The following is a 21,674-nucleotide window of genomic DNA, read 5'->3' on the forward strand; positions in this document are numbered from 1 at the left end:
CGCCCACCAACCCGTAGGATCGAATATCACGTCCGTCTTTCGCTGCATCACTCGACTCCTTATTTCATCCAAAAATCAACACCGGCACTGTTTAAGCTGAAACTTCTCGTCCACGCGGATTTGACAGCACATATCGTTAGTATGATACCCAAATCGTCCACTGTATCCTAAACCGGGGATTGGGAGGGGAGAATCAGATCTTTTGACCCCAGCCATCATTCCCTGTATAACGAGCACAGAGCCACCTGGCAGCCACAATTGTTGTTTCCTTTTGCCGACATCTGCTTCACGCTGCTCACATTTGCATCCGAAGCAACAAGAGATCCGTATTAGGATGTAATGGACCACTTTCATCTCAATTCCTGAAGACGAAATCATCTTATTTGGATCAGAACATTTAATCTGTTTTGTTCATTCATTGAGAGCATAATAACAATCAAGGGCTTGGTGTCATGATGGAGAGTGTGGAGAAGGAGTGCGGCGCTCTAGGTGGATTGTTTCAGGCGATCGTCAACGATATGAAGGTACCACGACTGTTTTATTGATGCAGATATTTAGCAAAAAAGATGGTTGTGTTTTACTGCCTTTGTTTTCATCAGGGGTCCAGCTGCCTGCACCACTGATGCTCTGATTAATGGCATGGGGGTCTCAGCATGGAGGGCTTTGTTGTGAAATGAGAATAGGACAGTTTTATAGATGTTAATAAAACCTTTTTTATGTTAAAGCATTTTTGTGCATTTTATTTGCAGTAAAAATACGATTAATACCATGGGCGTCATGCACTCCTTATTTTTGAGGAGGCATGAGTTGGTGGTGGTGGTGGTGGGGGGAGGGGGGTTGCTATGGGCCCGTCATGCTTGTAATGAGACACAGCAGCCACAATAGCACTGTATAACTGATATAGGCTTATGCTTTATTGTATTTATTTATTTTCCCTTTTTATTCGAAATATTTCCAAACGTGTTAACTAGGCTAAATCAGGAAATATCTCGATTCTCAAACATGTGTAAGTAAATGCGTTTTGCACCAGATTGTTATTTGATCTATAATGGGTGATGGGCAAAGGAAAGTGATAGTGTTAACTACGCATAAAAAACTGACTTTTTATTTAAGTAGCTACCAGATAGCCTATGGGTGTCACGCTATAGAATATTTTTAATATGACTGACTTTATAGTCTATTTAATGTGAATTTAATAACAATATTGTATGTTACTACATTTTACAGAGAGCAAATAACATTAACATCCTTATCAAGGAACATTTTCACCTCAGTCTAGCCAGAGTTCGGGCACTCTAAAAACTCCCATTTAAATCACTGAAGCTGTTTATACGTAGTACATTCTTACATTGGTACGCACATTTGCACTTTGTTGTTTATGATTCAGTCAGCAAGCAAGTGAACAAAACACCATGTTTCAGCGATGACCCATCTGAACGTCTCTGATTGGCCATTGCATTCATTTGCTCAACAGAATCGTGTTTGATTGGTTATTATGCGCATTGCTGTACAAACACGTCTGTCTCCGGCTCAGCGCCAGCCAAAGCGCAAACGCAGATTTGAATTTAGCACCTGATGCTGTGCCGCACTGAACAGCACAGCAGGTCTAATCACACCGGTGTGATTTATATAAAAAAATTACAAATATTGGCATTTAAAATCCACTTTGCTCAGAAAACTGGGCATGACGCCTCTGTTAATACGTAGAAGACAGAGTAAAATATATATATTATAGATCTATTAGTGTTTTAGAAATGTTCAGAATTATTTTCTTTTATCAAAAATAGTTTTTATGTGAAGCATGGGCACCACCCACTTTTCCATGCTTAAATAGAAATATACAATTTTTATTTACCCCTAGGGGAGAGCAGGGGCGAAAGTACCATTTTTCAGAAAAACATCATTTTAAAAGATAATGTTGTAGACAGAGATATATTTCTGCTGTGGTCAGTAACTCATAAGTGTGGTCTATCAATACCAGGTGGTATTTTGTAGAAATGTAGAAAGGCTTCAGTATAATTTCAATTTGAACATAAGTTGCACATTGTTACTTTTGACCCCATCGGTTGGGACAAAAGTAAAACACAGGTGGGTTAAAAGTAACACAACAATATAAGCTAGATTTATTTTCTGTTACTCTTATTTTTATTAAGTATACCTGACTATGACCTTGTAAATATGTAACTGCAAACATATTCTGTCTTTTATTTTTGTAAAAAAAATTATTAAATTACATATTAATATTTATATTTTTATTTTAAATTTATGTTTCATCAAATCACCCGACTGTACAAACCTTTTTTTTTTTTTTTTATTTCAGTGTATTTTTATAAAACATTTTTTCAACAGAATGAACAATATAATAATTAAATTACATTGGCATAATATAAATTCTAAACATAATGTAACAGTAGGCCTATTCATGTTTCCATCCAGTTGTTTTTATGCATAAATTCAAAATGTGCATTAAAACATCTGGAAACACTGCAAATTCATAGCTGGAGGTGTAAAAGCTAAGGTATGGCTAAAACCTAAATATAACTAAGGTAAATGCGAGGTAGGAGCTGCCCAGATGTTCCTCTATGTCCAGAAACACTATCTCATAAACATCTGGATAAAACCAGACCACTGTTTGTCTTTCTGACCCTCACTCAGACATATTCTTTTGGTATAATATGATATAAACATTTTAATAAATGATGCAAGAGACAGAAATTCACAGAATAGCATGTACCGGAACAAAATAAATACTTCTTGTCACTGTAGCGGGACAAAAGTAACAACTGTTACTTTCGTCCCGACAGGAACTCCTGGCATTTAAACCTGATTTACTTTTATACTAAAAAACTTTGATAATGCAAACTTTAGGATGTGTTAAAGCACTAAATAACCTGTAGATTGATCATTACTGTGACACATGAAACAAAAAAAACAACACAACTAATTAAAAAAAATTACCGCTTCAATAATTTACTTTTTGTTCTCGAAAACAGTTTTACCGACCTAACTGCGGGAAATGATGAGGAAATCACGTGATATTTCTCAGCTCCATCAAGGATTGAATGCTGAATATACCGTCATAGCTCTGAATGCAAATGCAGTAATAGGCTCTGAGAAAATCGCTTTGTTACTTTCGTCCCGCGTTACTTTCGCCCCGGTTCTCCCCTACTGTCTCTCTGTTATTGCATGTTTATTGAATGTTTATTGCTCATGTGTAGTTTGATTTTTACAAAAACCATATAATCCCATTTTGACCCAATTAATTTTACTTGACATATGCCTTATGTAAGCAATGTTAATGTGCAGGGATTACGCAGGGCTCATAAAGCGATAAAAATGCATCAGAGTGAGCTTAAATGTGGAGCTTAACTTAACTCTCACTTGCTCAAAGCCTTGTTGTGGTTTTAGTAAAGTGAAAAGAATCAAATACAGCTTTCAAATAGCTGTTTGTATAGCATTATGTAAAATATAGTAATATATAATGTAATAGCGACATTTATTTTTGACAGAAGAAAAAGTTTGTTTATCTGATGAAAAAACTCATTTTATGGGGAATCTGGGGGTTGATTGATTTAAATATCACAGTGTCTATTTTGTACAGCTTTACTAAAATCAATAAGGTGTATTATTACCTGGCATGCAAATATTTGATATCTTTATTTACACCATTTATTCTTATTTATTTATTTGCATTTTTTTATTACCCACATATATTTAAGAATAAACATTTGTAGATATATTCCTTACTAAAAAAAAGCCAGAATCCAATTGTGTAATGTCATCAAAAACACTCTTTTTAAAAATACTTTTTTAAATATTTAGGATGAAGGATGTTGTTGTTGATGAAAGATCCAAGGTCTTTGTACATTTGTGTCAATAAGTTGAATTTAATCTGTTCTCCTGTAACATTTAAACTTCTCATGGCCACCTCTCAGATATGATCTGCTTTTCCTACTGTGTTTTTTTTTTGGAGCAGAACCCTGTGGTTGCATGTACTGTTCCATAAATGGTTTCCATGTTCTCATGCGGCTCCGGTAGTGAATGTTATTGCTGAAAGTTGGCGTTTGAGTGAAGTTCAGTGGCCAGAAGCCAGATCTGGAGTTCATATTTTGTGAACAGCTCCAGACTTGGCTCGGGACCAACCCTGGCAATGTTCAGCTTGTTTGACATGCAGTATTTCAGAACTCGTAAAGAAGTTGAAGCCGGAGAGTGTCGTAATGTCAGAGATAATGTGCGTAGATAGGGCAAACTCCTCTTCAAAAATTTGCATATTGTAGAATTCCTCTACTCTGTGATTTCACTTGGCAGACCAAGATCTATAAAAGAGTTTACAGCTGTGGCCAAAGGTTTAGGACAGCTATTTTTGAAAGAATAATATTAAATAAAACACAATCATAGCTGCTTTCACATCAAAAATAAAATAGAATTAAACTAATGTTGAATTAAATGAGAAATAATAATTATGCTCATCTGTTTAAAGCAGTTAATTTAATAATTTTAATATAATTATTATTATTTTTTTTAATCCTCTGGCATAAAGAAATTTCAGTCTGTGCAAAAAACTTTAATAATATTTAGCATTTATTTTTCAGCAGTGGTGTTTGCAAGCATTTAACCGTGATAGCCTTAACGAGTACAGATAAACTCAAGGACCAATATGACAAATAACATCTTTAAGGTCACATTTTCATGCTTGAGTTGAAATGTTATGACTTTTTGTTATTTTGTTTAATGTGTTTATTGGACACAGGTATGTATGATGGAGACTAGGAAAAAACAAATTTTTTTTTTTTACAATTTGGCTTTTCTTCAAAGTCTTATCTGGGCGTTGTCACTGATTGCAATCATAATACCAGAAAGTTTTTTTTTAATTCATCATCACAAAGCAAGACATTTTAATGATTTTTTAAATGTTTAGCAGGAAATACTTTTTTTATTTTTTTTATCCAAGTTTCTAACTAACTAATATTGATACTGATTTGATACGATCTGATTTGATATATTTTATATTTATAATTTAATTAAAACAGATCAGATATATTAAATATTTAAAACTGTGGTAATGTTTTGGTTTATCTTAAGCAAAAAGGTAAAACAGGTACAATCATATACTAATTTTCTGTCTATAAAAATGATCTGATGATTATTGAATTAAGCTGTTGTTGGTTACGGCCAATAAGTGAATTGATCTCAGCATCTGCAGACTGTTTTTAACCTGCAACAGCCTTCTTTGTTCATCTGTTTCAGTCTCAATCTCCTCATGTCCTTCTTGTCCTTGTTACTTGAAAGCTAATTAACCACCTGTAGGTTTTAAACATACCAGACTTTGACTGATTAAAGAGCTCCTTTTTCGTGAATGATTTGTGTACAGTACATTACAGTAAGATTTCTTTATTTATTTAAAGAAATGTATATTGTTATCCAGCAAGCACTTTAAATTGATCAAAAATGACAGTAAAGACTTTTACATTGTTAAGTAAATGTTGTTGTTTTCAGTGTTTTTCTGGTATTTAACAGTTCACATAAAACTATTAAGCAGCACAACTTTTTTCAACATTGATAATAATAAGAAATGTTTCTTGATAATTTCCGAATGATCATGTGACAACTTGCAGCTGAAATTCAGAATGCGAATAAACGACATTGTAAAATACATTAAATAAAAACACAGTTATTTTAAAATGTATTAATTTCACAATTTTACTGTTTTTACTTCTTGATCAAATAAATGCAGCGTTGATGAGCATAAGAGACTTTTAGAGCCTAAACGTTTAGGTGATAATATATTTTTTGTTCCTTTTTTTGATACTTTAGTCATATGTTTATGCATTTTACTGCATACATCACACAAACCTCTTAAAAGAGGAAAGAGAGATTGTGTGTAACTAAAGGGTGAAATTTTAGCCTCAGTGAGCTGTGGAGCAAACTTAAGTTTTTTTTTTTTTTTTTCAAAACAAAAGAAAAGATAGATACGGAGCCCGGCACATGACATGTTCACTCGATTTATAAATTGTGGGCACTATTTATTTATTTTTATCTATTTTCCGTAGATAGATCCAGCATCAACAAACTAAAATAAATCAGACACCCTTGCATTTATTTATTCGTTTATGAAATAATATGAAATCACAGTTTATGGTAGATATCTTAGGTTTTCTACCATATCTTCCTATTTAGTGTTTGTTTCAGCAAAAAATGCCATAATGCACTTATTCAGCAGTTTTGACCAATTAAAAAAAATTTTTTTAACACAAATGTGTATAGAAACAAAGGTTTTTCAAACAGATAAATGTCTTAAGTGACATTAAGCCAAGTATGGTGACCCACTCAAAATTCATGCTCTGCATTTAACCCATCCAAAGTGCGCACACACACACACTGAGCAGCCATTTATGCTACGGCGCCCGGGGAGCAGTTGGGGGTTTGACACCTTGCTCAAGGGCACCTAAATCATGGTATTGCCGGCCCAAGATTCAAACCCACAACCCTAGGGTTAGGAGTCAAACTCTCTAGCCACTAGGCCACGACTTCCCCTTCTGACTTAACCTCTAAATGAAAGATAATTTGCTCATGGTCATCAGAGACCCATACAATAACCTTATCCCAACTTCTCCAGTTTCTTAACAAGAGCTGTCAGCAGAATTTTAAAAAGATTCTTCTTTCCTCTCCCTGGAAATTTTACTTTATTAAAAACAGACTTTCTCTTGAATGGATCCACTGTGAAAGCTGTTTTTCAGTTGTTTTGTATATGATGCATCTTGGGGGTGTGATGATAAATAATTATTTCGGAATGAAAATAATTAACCATTGGTGCTGATTATACAGACAAAAAACACTTAGACAAAATGTCTTCAATTATGTTTCAAAGAACAAAGTAAGTCTTGCATGAACAGAACAATGTTTAAGAAGCCTATTGTGAAGAGACCAGCATCCTATGTTGGGGAACAACATATGCTGGTCATTTCAACAGCATATAAAGTCATGATGACAGAAAATTTAGCTGGTGTTCCTGTAGAGAATGTTCTTCCAAAACAGATAGAAGCGTGTCATTACTGTTTGTATTCAGCGAGTCATCTGGACCTCATCTGAAGTGCTTTGCTCTCTTGGTGGTACATGGAGTTCTGAATGTGTTTTGTAGTACCTGTATGTGTGCAGTTTAGTGTTGAGGTTTATATCCTTACTAACTCTCTCATATGTCTCTCTTCATTCCTGTAGTACTCATACCCAGTGTGGGAAGACTTTGTTGCAAAGGCCATGAAACTACACTCCCAGCTGAGGTAATTTAACACTTCAGATGTCTTTTATTAGTTATTTCTTTCATGTTTCACACTCGACCCATGCGGTCCACCTGTGCAGTCTACATTTTGGTGCATGGGGTGTTGGGTAATAGTCTGCTCCAGTGTGGGATTGACAAAATGCAGAATGAGCACTCTTCTGATTCTGAATCATAAAATGACAAGTGAGACACTCTAAGGCCTCATGGACTTCAAATTCACTTCGAGTTCACATCAAGCGCTGTATTTGGGACAGGGCCTTAATCTGCATTCTCAAGATGTAAATCAGATTGATTTTCAGCAGTTCTCTCATTGTTCCTAATCAGCACTGGCGCTAATGACTATAAATGTTTTGCTATTTACTCTCTCACAGAACCACAGTGTTGGCGGTCGCATCGTTTCTTGATGCTTTTCAGAAGGTGGCAGACATGGCAACCAACACAAGAGGTACATTTAAAATGTTGAGATCACGATGATCAACGGTTTTTGAGTTGCAGGTTGTTGACTGTTTTAGGTGACTATAATAAACTTTTGCATATAGTCAAATTGCACAGTTTTTATCCCTATATATGACATCGGAAGGAAGTTGGAAGTGGGTCTGCATGATTTGGGGAATGATTTATGCATGATTTGCCAAATTGCAATTGTGATTTAAAATGTGATTTCAAAAATCCAAGGTTTGCTGCTTGTTTGAAGTTTTGTGATTATAAATCAATATGACTATGACATAAAAAATATATAAAATTAATAATAATAATGATTGTTATTATTACTACTACTAACTAAAAAATAAGTAGTAAAATTATAATACATTTCAACTGTAAAATTATAATACAAATATTTATGCAATATTACAAACATAAAATCATTACAGATATCATAGAAAAATTATATTGATCTTTTTTTTTTCATTTTCAAACATTTCATTTTTAAAACCCGCAGGGACCCCGGCTTCTCTTTTAATAAGTTCTTTTTATTACAAGTATGGAAAGATAGTTGGCACATTTCCAAATGCATGTTAAATTGACCCAAACTTGAGATGGAGTTTGTGTGGAGCAGCACCGAGATGCTGAGATGCTTCAAACACGGGCAGATAATGAGTTGCTCACGTGAAAACACAGTGTCTTGCTTTACTCTGAAACATGAAGCACATATATTTATTTAATCAAGTCACAGCCTTTGTGGACTAAGCTGTGTTGCGATTACAATTTTGTCTAGTTTTCTTTCATATGAATGAATACATCCGAAAGGACACTTTGACTTTGTTCTGATAGCTATGAAATGAGAGTCACATTTCATCATAGTTCATTTCTGCTTCTCGGCTGCTATTGAATCTCTGAAACTGAATCCTTCGTATGCCATTAAAATCCTCTAGTTATTGCCTGTAGGGATCAGACAAGGCCAAACAAATCTAGTCTTCATCAACACAGTTAAAGGATGTGGGTCAGGCATAGCTGTCGACCTAGAGCTGAATTACTCATTTGTATCCGTCTTGTAAATTGCTCCATATGTACACAAGCACTGAATGCACTAGATCTTTATATCCTATGTAGTGTGCGTGGGTTTGTGTGTATAAGCGCCCACCAGCCACAGTAGACAAAAGGGCTGGTTGCTATTGGCTACCAATATCTGCAAAGTTTATACAGATACCTTAAAGAGACCAGACAGACATAAAAAGCTCTGGTTTTAAATATCTGCTTAGTGTGGGAGAGAAATTATGATGGAAGATTTTATTTGACCCATTAGTTTATGAACTTTGATACTGGTTTGGGCTTGTTATACATGTTTAATCAGGGATGTGATCCTCGCCATTATCTATTTTTTAGATATATTTTTAAAAATATTTTTTTTTACAATATATTTGTAATAAATTGAAATTATTGAAAAAAAAAAGTTATGCTATACATATATATATATAAAATGAAATTAATACATTTTAAAATAACTGTTTTTATTTACTTTACTTTACATATATAATTTTTTTTTGGAGGGGGGGGGGGCTTTTTATCATGTGTAACTTTTAGCTGCTGGTTATGTCAGTCAGTGTTGTGGAAAGTTACTTTTAAAAGTATAATGCATTACAAAATTATGTTACTTCATTAAAAAAGTAACTAATTACATTACTAGCTTATTATGTAAAGTAATGCATTATGTTACTTTTGCATTACTTTTTGTCACCTGGGCTGGAGTGGGCTTGGCTTGCTATTATTATTATTTTTTTTATAACAAAAAAGCTCAAAAATTATATTATTGGCAACTGTAAAGGCACTTTCAGACCAAAAGTGAAATGAATAATCCTCAGGCTGATGGAAATGCCTCTGCCTGCGCACCTCACTCCCAATTTCTCTCAACACAGGGACAGGAGCATTGTCAGGGGTAAAAAAAAGTAACTTGAGTTACTTATTTGCAAAGGTACCTCAGATATTAAATTTTAATTGTAAAAGTAATGCATTAGTTTACTAGTTACTTGGGGAAACTAGTCTGATTACATACCTCATGTTACTTGTAATGCATTACCCCCAACAAAATTTTGAGACAGATACAATATGGAGTGTTTCTATAGAGACAGACTATATCACATTTAGTTTTGTATCAGTCTAGTAAAGGCTAATGCAAAGTCTTTACCCAAACACAGTTACCTATCCACCTTCACCCTTCTGCCCGGTTCAGAATCATTACCAGATGCCAATGAACCAGGTTGATTCCATTTGTCCTGCGGGGGCGCTTTGTTCTGCTCCGGACTCCAAACATAAGCACTGCCATAAATTAGTTCAGTGAACTGTCAATACTTTTAGTGGATGGCTGTCACTGGAGCATTTTCACCTCTGACCCTGTCTGGCTGTTGTTTATGACTTTGCGTCAATATAAAAATTACAAGTATTTACAATATACACCCAACTTTGGGTAATGTCCTATTTTTAAAAACAGAATTCATTACCAGATTCTTACTTTTATATTTATTTTTATTGTGATGCCCTTGTTTTTTGGTTTCCAGTAGCGCCACACTGAAATTATATCTACTCTACACCAATGAGAGGGCATCATATAATCCCTGGTATTAAGTGTCAGCAACAGTAGGCATGCGTTCTCTTTGAATTAGGGACAGGCTTGGGGCACTGGCACAGCTGGAGATCTCACTAAAATACTGACATCAGACAGATTCCTGTCTCACCAGCTTCCAGTGACACACATTCTTCCCCCCATCACCCCAGTCAGCAGGCCCATAATCGCACACAGTCCGCACAGTCACACAGCCTTTTAATGGCCTGAACGTTTAAAGTGTTTGAATATAAGTGAATCGCAATCACTTTACAATAAGATTTACTTTATTTATTCAGGTGTCCTGAACGTACAATCACCAACAATTTGTTCATGTTAATAAAACATATACATGTCTGTAATATAATATAATATAATATATACTTGTATAGTTAATTTAATAATATGGATAACATAAATCATGTCAGATTAGATTATAATAGAGAAATGTATAAACTGTTGCTCATTGTTAATAGTTTTCATAATACATAAGTGTTTATAAGTGAAAAGTTAACACTTTACAATAAAGTTGTTATACAATAAAAGCAAAAGTGCATTAGGAATCCTGAACTAACAATAAACAATATTTTTTTCATGTTCATAAATGATTATAGCATTTTAAAATAATATAATATAATAAATATAATATAATATAATATAATATAATATAATATAATATAATATAATATAATATAATAATTACAGCATTTTACAATCTAGATTAATGCAAATTTATTATATTGTATTATATGAATATTATAATAAAATAATAATAATAATAATACATTACATTAGAATATATAATTAAAAATAAACATATTATTGTTTATTATTATTTCATGTTTATTCATAATATAGAAAGTTAATTATACACCTTTAAATGAAAGTATATGTGTCACTATATTTAGAAATGACCATTAAAGGTCCCGTTTTTAGCGCTTTTTTGAAGCTTTGATTGTGTTTACAGTGTGCAATATAACATGTGTTCATGTTTTGCGTGTAAAAAAACACAGTATTTTTCACACAATTCACCTATCTGTATACTGCTGTTTTCACTGTCATAAAAATGGGCTGATGATTTCCTTGTTCTATAAAGTCCCTCCTTCAGAAATACGTAACGAATTCTGATTGTGCCAGCAGTTCCTGTGTTGTGATTCGACACCAGCTGAGCGCACAAGACCCTCCTGTAAACTTGATTGGACTAGTTTTGAGAAGCAAGTGGGCAGGAGCATGTGCTGGAGATGTACTTATAATCACAGGAGCGTTTTTACTGACGAGATGTGCATGAAAATCGCATTCGTTTTTTTTGCACAGCCCTAACATCTAGTTAACGAAGCTAAACAGTGTTGCCCTTTGTGTAATAAGTTACAGAAACGGTTAAACGCACCAACTTAAATAATAAAATACACTTACCGGTTGTGGTCCATAAACAACGCCTTCTCCAGACAAAGAGGGAACTGCTCCATCTTTCAAGAATAATCTTTGTGCGAATCCGGCATTAAACTGATTGAGATTGAGGAAGCTGTCCTCAGCAAAATGTGCTGCACATAGTTTTACATGTGGATTATAATTTTCGGGAACCGAGTTAAACATAAATTGTAACCATTAATCTCCAAGTACAGCGTCCCTGGGAAGGCAAAACAAAGGTGATTGGACTCCGAGATGAAAATAACAGCGTTTCGACGACATGGCGACAAACACAAACGCAACTCTGCCTCTTCTCCATCGGAGCGCAACAAGACCACGCCCCCTTTTTGTGTATTCATGTGGGCGGAGGTTAGTCAAAAAACTGTTTTAGTGATGTCATTACTGCAGGAACTAGAGGGATGTAGTCCAAACGGGTCGTTTTTTTGTAGGCGAATTCTGTTAAATAAAATATCTCGCTTGGCATTGAACTTTGAGCTTTAGAATTTTACAGATATTATTTATACTCTAACAAGAACATTACACACTAACTAAAGTTTAAAACATGGGATCACGAAGAAGGGGACCTTTAATTAAGATGAATCAATGCTTTGAATGAAAATTATGAATTTTAACAAGTTCATGATTCATCTTGATGATTGCCTGGATGTCACAGGTTTGATCACTTTTAAGGTTTCATCAAGTTCTTCTCAGTGGAGAAAAAACGTTTTGTGTGTGTGTGTGTGTGTGTGTGTGTGACAGTGTTGGGAAGGTTACTTTGGAAATGTAATAGGTTACAGATTACAAGTTACCCTGTTTAAAATGTAATAGTAGTGTAACTTTTTCAATTACTTTATTAAAGTAATGTAACTAATTACTTTTGAGTACTTTTTGATTACTTTTCTAAATTTGTGAAAATTAAAGAATAATAAATAAAAGCATATACATCAACTTAAATACATTTATCTAATAAGCATGTGACGTATTCTGTGTAATAAACTCCTGAAACATTGGTGTCTTTTTGAAACTGCTGTCTCTGTATATGATGATAGTTTTCTCAAAATAAGTAAAATGCACATGAAGTGACACAGAGCAGTTCTAGAAATTATGTTCATGTGCTCGTGTACTCCTATATTGAGGCGGCAGAGGTTGAAAACACTGCGAGCTTCAGTAGGCTTATGTGTAGTAAATGAAACCATGTCTTTGCCATTAATTTACAGGAGGGGCGGACTGGGAAAAAAATTCAGACTGGCAAATTCAAACTCATACAAACAAATTCATGGACAAAACTATTTTTTTGTATGGACCTGACATAAAAAAGGTTTAAATCTTTAATTTGGGGACATGCAAAATAATTTAAAGTTCTCTCCTGAACTGCACCTTCACTTCTATTTTTCTCTTCAGTCTCTTTATTTTGCCCTGTTATCCATCTCTCTCATGACTTTAATACTCAAGATTGAACAAAACTATACTTTACAATACAATACTCTACAATACTACAATATCTTTATAGAAAAATCCTAATACTGTACACGAGTCATGTTTTTCCCTTACAAAAAATTACCATGCTTTTATTAGCCTATATAAAAGTAAAATAACCTTGTTTTGTTTTTGTTTTTTTGCAAATGGATTTGTATTTATTTTTAAATAAATACATTTGTAAAATAATTTTTCATTTTTGGTTACCACAGTTAAACAATAGTAACCATTTCTCTGGATTTATAGTTAAATATTAAAATGTTAATTTTCGTAAGGGTTGTGGTGTTGTCTGTCGTAGCTCCCCCTAAACCTATAAAAAAAATCTGATTTTTTTTCAGCTAAATTCCTACTGGAACATTACAACAGATAATAATGATGCCCTTTATATAGTATTTTGAGTGATGACTGATGAGCAACGTGCTGCTGCTTGATTAAATAAATAAAGACAAAAAAAGCATCTTTACAGATGAAACTGACCTAAAACCCTGAACAGTAGTTCTGCTTCTCTGCTCCAGCTTTGTGCTTCCACAGTCCACTCTTTTCTCTCTCTCTCTCGCATTGATTACTCTGAGTCTGATCCAAACCGTTTGGCGGAGGCGCTGAGAGCGCGCGAGTCATGACTAACAATTCATGACTTATTAGAGATTTAATTATCAAATGGCGGATTCGCAAATGATCGCTTTAGTATACAATAATGATATTAAATAGTGGGGCAAAATCGCCTGCCAGGCCACCGGGAGTTGTCCCGGTTCTCCCGGTGTCCAGTCCGCGCCTGATTTCCACAGACACGCAGAACGTGCAGGAGTCATATATTGCATTTTTGGTTCTTAATATTCACAGACACTAGTCCATGTCATGTTTTGATTCAAGTGTACTGACCTACTTTTGATTTAGTCATCCAAAATGTGGCATATTCCGTCCGCGTTAGTCATTCCATTTTTATGACTGGATTCTACGAACCAGACTGTATTTCCGCATCCCGGAAATTATTAGGGCGGTATGTCTCAGAATAGTCAGTGCAATTTGGGAAAGAAATCAGTTAAATCTGTATGTGGTTGTGTGTAAATATTCAAACGTAATCCCCTTTGTAATCGTTAAAAATTTCATAAGTAACTGTAATTTAATTACTAATTTTTTCGTAGTAACTGTAACTAATTACAGTTACAATAATTTTGTAATTAAATTACGTAACGCCGTTACATGTAACTAGTTACTCCCCAACACTGAGTGACAGTTTAGTAAGTTAAGTGTTAGTAGGTTAGAGAATATCAATACAGGGAATGTCAATATTAAAGAAAATTACATAGCCTCTCTCTCTCTCTCTCTCTCTCTCTCTCTCTCTCTCTCTCTCTCTCTCTCCCTCTCCCTGTTTCTAATACCTTTCCCTTCTATTACGACTCCCTGCCTTTGAAAGCAAAGGAGTCCAGCAGTCTGGCTTGTTTGTGATCTTTATAGTCATGGAGTCATGGCCAGTGTTTTTTATAGAGCAGATGTGGGCAGTCTATTAGTGCACATGTTAGACAGGCGCTGCAGTGTTTGATGTCTGTGTTTGACTTGCATTTGGACGTCTGGCCACTAAAAATAACAGAATTTGCTTACATTCACATCAAGTGATGAATTCTAGAGGAGGGGTGTTTACTGGAACACTAGTCATATGTAAGGATACATGCTTTGTTCATCTAGATCTTTATTAACACATCTAAGTCATTATGTATAAATGATGTCAGCCCTAGCACTATGCATTGCACCACCCCAGTTGTGATTTAGTTGTGTAAGTGTATAGTTAGACCCGGGGGTAAATCCTTATGTTGTGAGAGATGCGCCAAGGGAGATGGTCACAAACCTCTCTGTCATGGGATCGGGGTGAGGTGTGTTTTAATGATGGCTCTTGGGTCTGTATTTGTGTGTTTTCCATCCACGCTGATGACAGGCTCTTCTCAGCGCATGTATACTGTGTGAGTGCTTATGTCTATACATGGAAGGAGCTTGGAAGTGATTTCGCCCGGCTTGCAGTGGCGAGGCAGAGAGGTGTAATCCTCTAGGGCTGGGCGATATGGAGCAAAAAATATATCTCGATATATTTTGCTATATCTCGATATACGATATATATCTCTATCTATACAGGGAAAATAACCCCCCAAAAACTACTGTAAAAACAAAATATTACATGTTTAGGGCCCTATGAAATGTTTTATTTTTTTCTTCACCATATGTTTTATTGTTACCTAATTCTGTGTTTAAGCAAGTGTAATTATTTAAATGCATAAAAACAACTTAATTTGTTACATTTAAAATAGCCTTATGTGAAATGTTTTTTCCCCTCTGAAATTCTGTGTATTCAATTTTTTCTGGTTATCAAATGAAGACATAAAACATTCATTTAATTTATCTTTTAATTATTGAAAATTAAGCAAACTTTATTTTTTGGGTAAACAAAGGGGATTCACTATTAAAAATAATACATGGAAGAAATGTTGTGTGATTATTCCTTAAATTATGTTCGTTTCATTTTAATAGTAGTAGTCTTTCTACATTCTGCTGAACAATAGGCTAGTAATAGATTTCTGGCAAATACTTTTATTTTGACGGGTTTACCTTTACAGTTCTGTGCATGTGATACTACAGTCTATGATGTGATATGACGCTAGATTTACTCAAATCAAATGGCCAGATGCTCATGAAGTGAGTCTCAGTGCAGTTCTGGAGATGTTCTTCATGTGTTCACGTCTTTATTTAATGAGAGGACAGAAGCTGAAATCACCGGAGCGTCACGAGCGCTTCCGGGTGTGTAATAAAACGAAGAAGCGCTTCTGCTCCATTCATTAACACAGACACGCATATTTAAATAGACTTTTCCGGCTTAATATTTGTAGATATTAGTCCATATCGCGATTTGATGGAAGTGCAATGACCTACTTTGGTAATTCATTTAAAATTTGACAAATTCCGTGACATTCCACGTAAAACTGTAAATTCTGTTTTTATGACTGGATTCCGCGATTCCCTCCGCGTTTTCTGCATCGCGGAAATCATAGGACCTTACAGTAGTCATCTGCCTGCTGTTCGCCCGACGCCTAAAAACCGATGTATCTCCATTTTTTTAATTCTAGTTCTGCAGCCTCCGGGCTGGTTGCGGACGACGCCATGTTCAACGCGAGGGGGGGGACAAAATCAAGGAGGCGGGGGGCGAGCACAGCACAGAGAAGCAAAACAAGCAAAGTGGCGGAATCAGATATTATTATATTATAATTAAATATAAACAATATATCAATGTATACGATATGTTAAAATCCATATCGTGTTTAAAAAATATCTCGATATATTTTAAATATCGAGATATCGCCCACCCCTATAATCCTCTTTACCTTGTTCTGACACACAGACTGAGTTTGTGCATGTTAGTGCGAGTGTGTGTCAGTGGGACGCAGTGGGCTGCTAATCTTCCCCGCAGCTCTGGACTGGCAGATGGCATGTATCCGTGCCAGCCATCTGGAGTGTGGGGCATGGGCAAGAATTTGCCTTAATTTGCACTAGAGATTATACCGTCAGATTCACACTTGCTACATTTCACCCATTTCTGTTAACTTCTGTTTTAACCTTTTTATCAGGTCTGTGGGTCATCAAACAACTCCCAGTCCCAACTGATTGATTAAGCACTTAGGAAGGTTATATGTCGCCATTACCTTTGCTTAAAATAGACTTGCTGCATTTATGTTGTATACTGGTGTAGATTTATTACTATATGCATAGTATAAAATAATGCAGTTAAGCATAAAGATGGATTCTGAAACTCAGGTTTTCATTATTCAGTAACAAAATCTACGAAATCTACTGTTTCATGCAATCTACTGGTTGCATGAAACTGACATGTTTTTGAACATGTACCATGGCATCATGTTTTCTGGATTTTTATCAATGGCTTATCATGGATTTTTGTTTTGGACATGTTATGTGCCAGTACCATGGTTTTGCAACATGGTGTCATGGTATTTGGTTATCTGAGACTGTAATACCATGTTTTTATTAAAATGATGATTCAGTAATATACCTTGACAGTGTTGTTTTCTGACAATATTATGTATCCATGATGGTATTATATTTTATTACTGTGAAAATGGGAAAATGTAAAGTTGTACAAAAAGAACAACCAACAGTTGTGAAAGTCATCTTTTGTCCTTCATTATTTATTGTTAGTTAAAGCAAGCACTCATAATTATTTATAATTATTTAAATATTAAAATTATTTATATTGATTTAAAATGTTTTATTATTAAGCACTTACCTTTATTTTTTGTTATTTAATGTGTTTTTACATATTGTGCCAGTATGGCCAGTATTGTGCCATGGTTTTTGGATGTCTGAAATGGTAATACTATGATTTTATTAACATGTATCAAGATCTATAAAAAAGGTATTGGTAATGATTCAATATACCATTAATGATGGTATTATTTTTCAATCCTGCTATAAGGGGAAGCTTCAAAGGGATAGTTCACCCAAAAATGACAATTTTGCATTAACTCACCCTCATGTCATTCCAAACCAGTGGCGGCTCCAGACAATTTTGATTGGGGGGGCAATGGGGGGTCCTGCTCATTTCAAGGGGGGTCTCATGAAAACCAACAAAAAATACAGTGTACATGGCTAATAACTGCTACAAAAGTACAAAAACAACACAACAGATCAACTACTTTGTTTTTAATTAATTAATCAATTGCAGTTTGCAAACAATATGCTCAAACTTTAAAGAGTTGGGGCTTTAAATGGTTCGTGTTACCAATACGCATTAATCCACAAATTACTTAAGCGGTTAACTTTTTTAACGTGGCTGACACTCCCTCTGAGCAGGGCCATGCAAAGACCTTTGGAGGGGCAAGTGCTCAAAGTATAAAAGGGGCACATGGAACAAGGCTTTAAATGGCGCTATTCAAAATAGCAATATATTGTGATGCATTCCTTGCTGATTCACGTATAGATATGGCTGATTATGTATTGATACAGCAGCAAATGCTTTGATGCAGTTTTGAAAAAGAAACAATAGAGAAGACAGTTTTAAGTTTAAAATAATAATAGCACTGGGATTAGAAACTGAAATGTCTTAAATTGTCCCAACCTGATGGCTTTTTCTTCTCTGTTCTACAGAATAATTAAGAACAGCTGTTATAGTAAAAACTATAGAAAACACTTGTGCCTCTACATTCTCCTCTTTTTCTTCCTCTATCTCCATCTCCTCATTTAATCTATTACTTTCCACTCTCTGTCCATCTAGGAACAAGGCTCAATTTACTATTTCAGAATTAATCTATTATTTTAACCATCACTACTACTCTTGCACCTAATCAATAAGTCCACCTTAAATATTGATACAAAACTGATACACTGGAATATAGTGATTAATATTATTATTACTGTTGTAGTTGTCTAAAATTGAATACCTTTGCAATGTAAAAAAATGACAGGCTACATTTGTTATTCATATCCTCCACACTGCACTTTGATGTCAGGTATATTATGCATTTTTTATTGACATTGATATTTTTAAATTTATTTCCAGAGAGATATCATTAAGTTTACAGGCTAAAGTGGTCTTGCTGTTGTAAACACTGTTGCTATTGTAGAAAAAAAATTTTGCGTCACATTTAAAATATAATTATATTTTAATTCATTTCTGAATTGTTTTTATTTTTATAATGATAATTCAGAGAATGAGAAAATCTGAATAAGCCTTACCAGTGTTGTGATAATTATTTTTAAGGCACTATATGTGTTAAAAAATAAATAAGTACTGTAATATAATAATAGTTTAGTCAAATAACATAAAAAAGACCAGACCCCTTGATGCCTGTGAAACTTTTCTCCCTCAAACAGCACGCTAGTGTTACTTCTACACTACAGGCTACACACAGCAGTATAAACAACATATCTGCATGTTCTCACATCACATCGTTCTTGTAAAATAATAATAAGTAAATAAACATCCAAATAACTTCGCTGAGAATGAAACACCACTTACCAGTTGCAGCGGTGTTGAAAATATCCTTTAACAATTACAAAATTAAAAAACCAGTTCGGTTCAGATGAGCTGTGACTCAGTCTGCTTCACACTGAATCACACATGCGCAGTATCATCAGCTCCTCGGTTCTCGAATCGGACGCGTCCGACAGAAACGGTTCTCTTTCAGTGCACGAATAAATGTCAGATAAATTTTTATTTATTATTGTTCTGCGTAGTTTGAAGAGAAACATTTTTTTAATATTTATCCCGGATATATATATATTTTTAATCAGGAAGAGGGTGGGGGGTCAAATGGGGGGTCAAGGCATTTTTTGGCAGGGTCTTGAGACCCCCCAGGACGCCCCCTGGCGCCGCCGGTTTTCCAAACCTGTAGTTTCTTTCTTATGTTGAGCATAAAATAATATATTTTGAATTATTGACTTCCATAGTATTTCCTTCCCTACTCTGGAATTCATTGGGGACCAACAATTGTTTGGTTCTTCAAAACAAAACAAAAACTTGAGTATGAATAATAGTTCATTTGGAAGGAAACTATTCCTTTAAATGTAGACAACATGAAGAACCAACAGCTGTGAAGCTAACTTCTGTCTTTCATTATTTGTCTTTAGTAAAAGCAAGCACACATTTTATATTCTTGAGTTTCCATCCAAATGAACTATTATTCATACTCAAGTTTTTGTTTTGTTTTGAAGAACCAAACAATTGTTGGTCCCCAATGAATTCCAGAGTAGGGAAGGAAATACTATGGAAGTCAATAATTCAAAATATATTATTTTATGCTCAACATAAGAAGAACTACAGGTTTGGAAAACCGGCGGCGCCAGGGGGCGTCCTGGGGGGTCTCAAGACCCTGCCAAAAAACGCCTTGACCCCCCATTTGACCCCCCACCCTCTTACTGATTAAAAATATATATATATCCAAACAAAAACTTGAGTATGAATAATAGTTCATTTGGATGGAAACTATTCCTTTAAATGTAGACAACATGAAGAACCAACAGCTGTGAAGCTAACTTCTGTCTTTCATTATTTGTCTTTAGTAAAAGCAAGCACACATTTTATATTCTTGAGTGCCTCTTATAACAGTCTTTACCACAAATATTATTCACAATAAAGAGGAAACCTGGAGTGCATTTAAAATCTTCCAGAATCAACACTTTTAATGTGGAATCAGTTACGTTCAACTGTTGAAGCCAAGCGCAGACGCTTGAAAACAATATAAAGTATTAAAAGCACAGAACACTATGTGAAAATACATAGTGAAATCACACATAGTGAAATCCTAATGAAAAGAGAATTGACACTGAAAAAATATCAAATACATAAAAATCCTTTTCCACAAAATTATTACACAATTTTCAACATTGATAATTATAAGAAATGTTTCTCAAGCACCAAATCAGCACATTAGAATGATTGCTGATGCTCATTACCGTTAGGTTCAAAATCAAACTGTGTTCCAGTACCCTCAGAAGTACCTCAGGAACACATACTGTACCTCTGGCTGGGAATCAGTGGTGTAAAGGAAAAGATGATGAGAGACAGCAGACAGGGAAAAGTGATGATGTAATCTTAAACTCACGCCTGACTGAACTACTGTCACCCTTAACAGAGAGACAGATGGACAGAGAAGAGGGGTCACTATTATGTCTGTTTTAGTCAAATGTGTGAGTGTGTTTTTGCTGAAGCTAGAATGGGAAGCACATCTGGTGAGGAGGACAGCGGAGTATTTTAAGCAGCAGTGCTCTATCCCCCAGACAGGAAGTCTTAGAGGCTGTAAACACACATGTACACACTCACACTAAGCCATACACACATGGGCATCCTTAATGCCCCCTCCTCATGCCAGAGAGAGTCCTGGGGATTCTGGAGTAATTGAGAACAGATAGAGTGAAGGCAGGACCAAATGTGAGTTTTCTAAAACACTGAAAAAGAACAAACTCATTTTATTCAAAGTGTATTTTTATATTGGTCTAATTAGAAAATCATGGTTTCTGGTTTAAACCTGCTCTGGTAGTCTAAAAGCAAATAACACTCACAAAAAAAAAAATTTAAATCAACAATTTTGTTTAATTAGTATTTTCTAGTTGTAAATGATGTGCAGAATACCTGTGGGCTAGCTTTACTGACTGCAGATATTATTGTGGTTTTATTAATAATTGGTGATACTTTAGGACTAGCTGAAAATATGATAAATGTTTTACATTTAAAAGACATCAGAATAAACATTAATGATTTTCACACTTTAAGTAAGTAAACTGATTAAACATTAAACAGACTAACAAATGCTTTAGTGTCATTTTAAGTAAAAAAAAAAAAATCTATTTATATGTGTGTACCTGCACACATATCCATACATTCATAAAGCGAGAGTCAGAAACCCATGGAAACTGCTTCTCTGTTCAGATGGATGTGAAGGCTGTTCCTTTATCAGATGTTTTGACTGAAATAATGTTAAGGTC

The 21,674-nt window shown here is 34.8% G+C and overlaps 1 protein-coding gene across 3 annotated transcripts in view; it reads left to right on the plus strand.

The window, feature by feature from the left end:
- The first annotated feature begins 3 nt into the window (after positions 1–3).
- mtss1la (MTSS I-BAR domain containing 2a) overlaps positions 4–21,674 on the plus strand; it is a 33,288-nt gene continuing 11,617 nt past the window's right edge. For 2 of the 3 annotated variants that reach the window (XM_059506696.1, XM_059506698.1), the window contains exons 1-3: positions 5–524; positions 7,216–7,277; positions 7,648–7,721. In XM_059506696.1, coding sequence (XP_059362679.1) covers positions 453–524; positions 7,216–7,277; positions 7,648–7,721 — 208 coding nt within the window. In that variant the 5' untranslated portion in view covers positions 5–452. Of the gene's footprint in view, positions 525–7,215; positions 7,278–7,647; positions 7,722–21,674 lie in introns of all 3 variants that reach the window. The other variant, XM_059506697.1, reaches the window with a different exon arrangement.

Source organism: Carassius carassius, chromosome 23, assembly GCF_963082965.1.
Source record: "Carassius carassius chromosome 23, fCarCar2.1, whole genome shotgun sequence".
Lineage (NCBI taxonomy): Eukaryota > Metazoa > Chordata > Actinopteri > Cypriniformes > Cyprinidae > Carassius > Carassius carassius.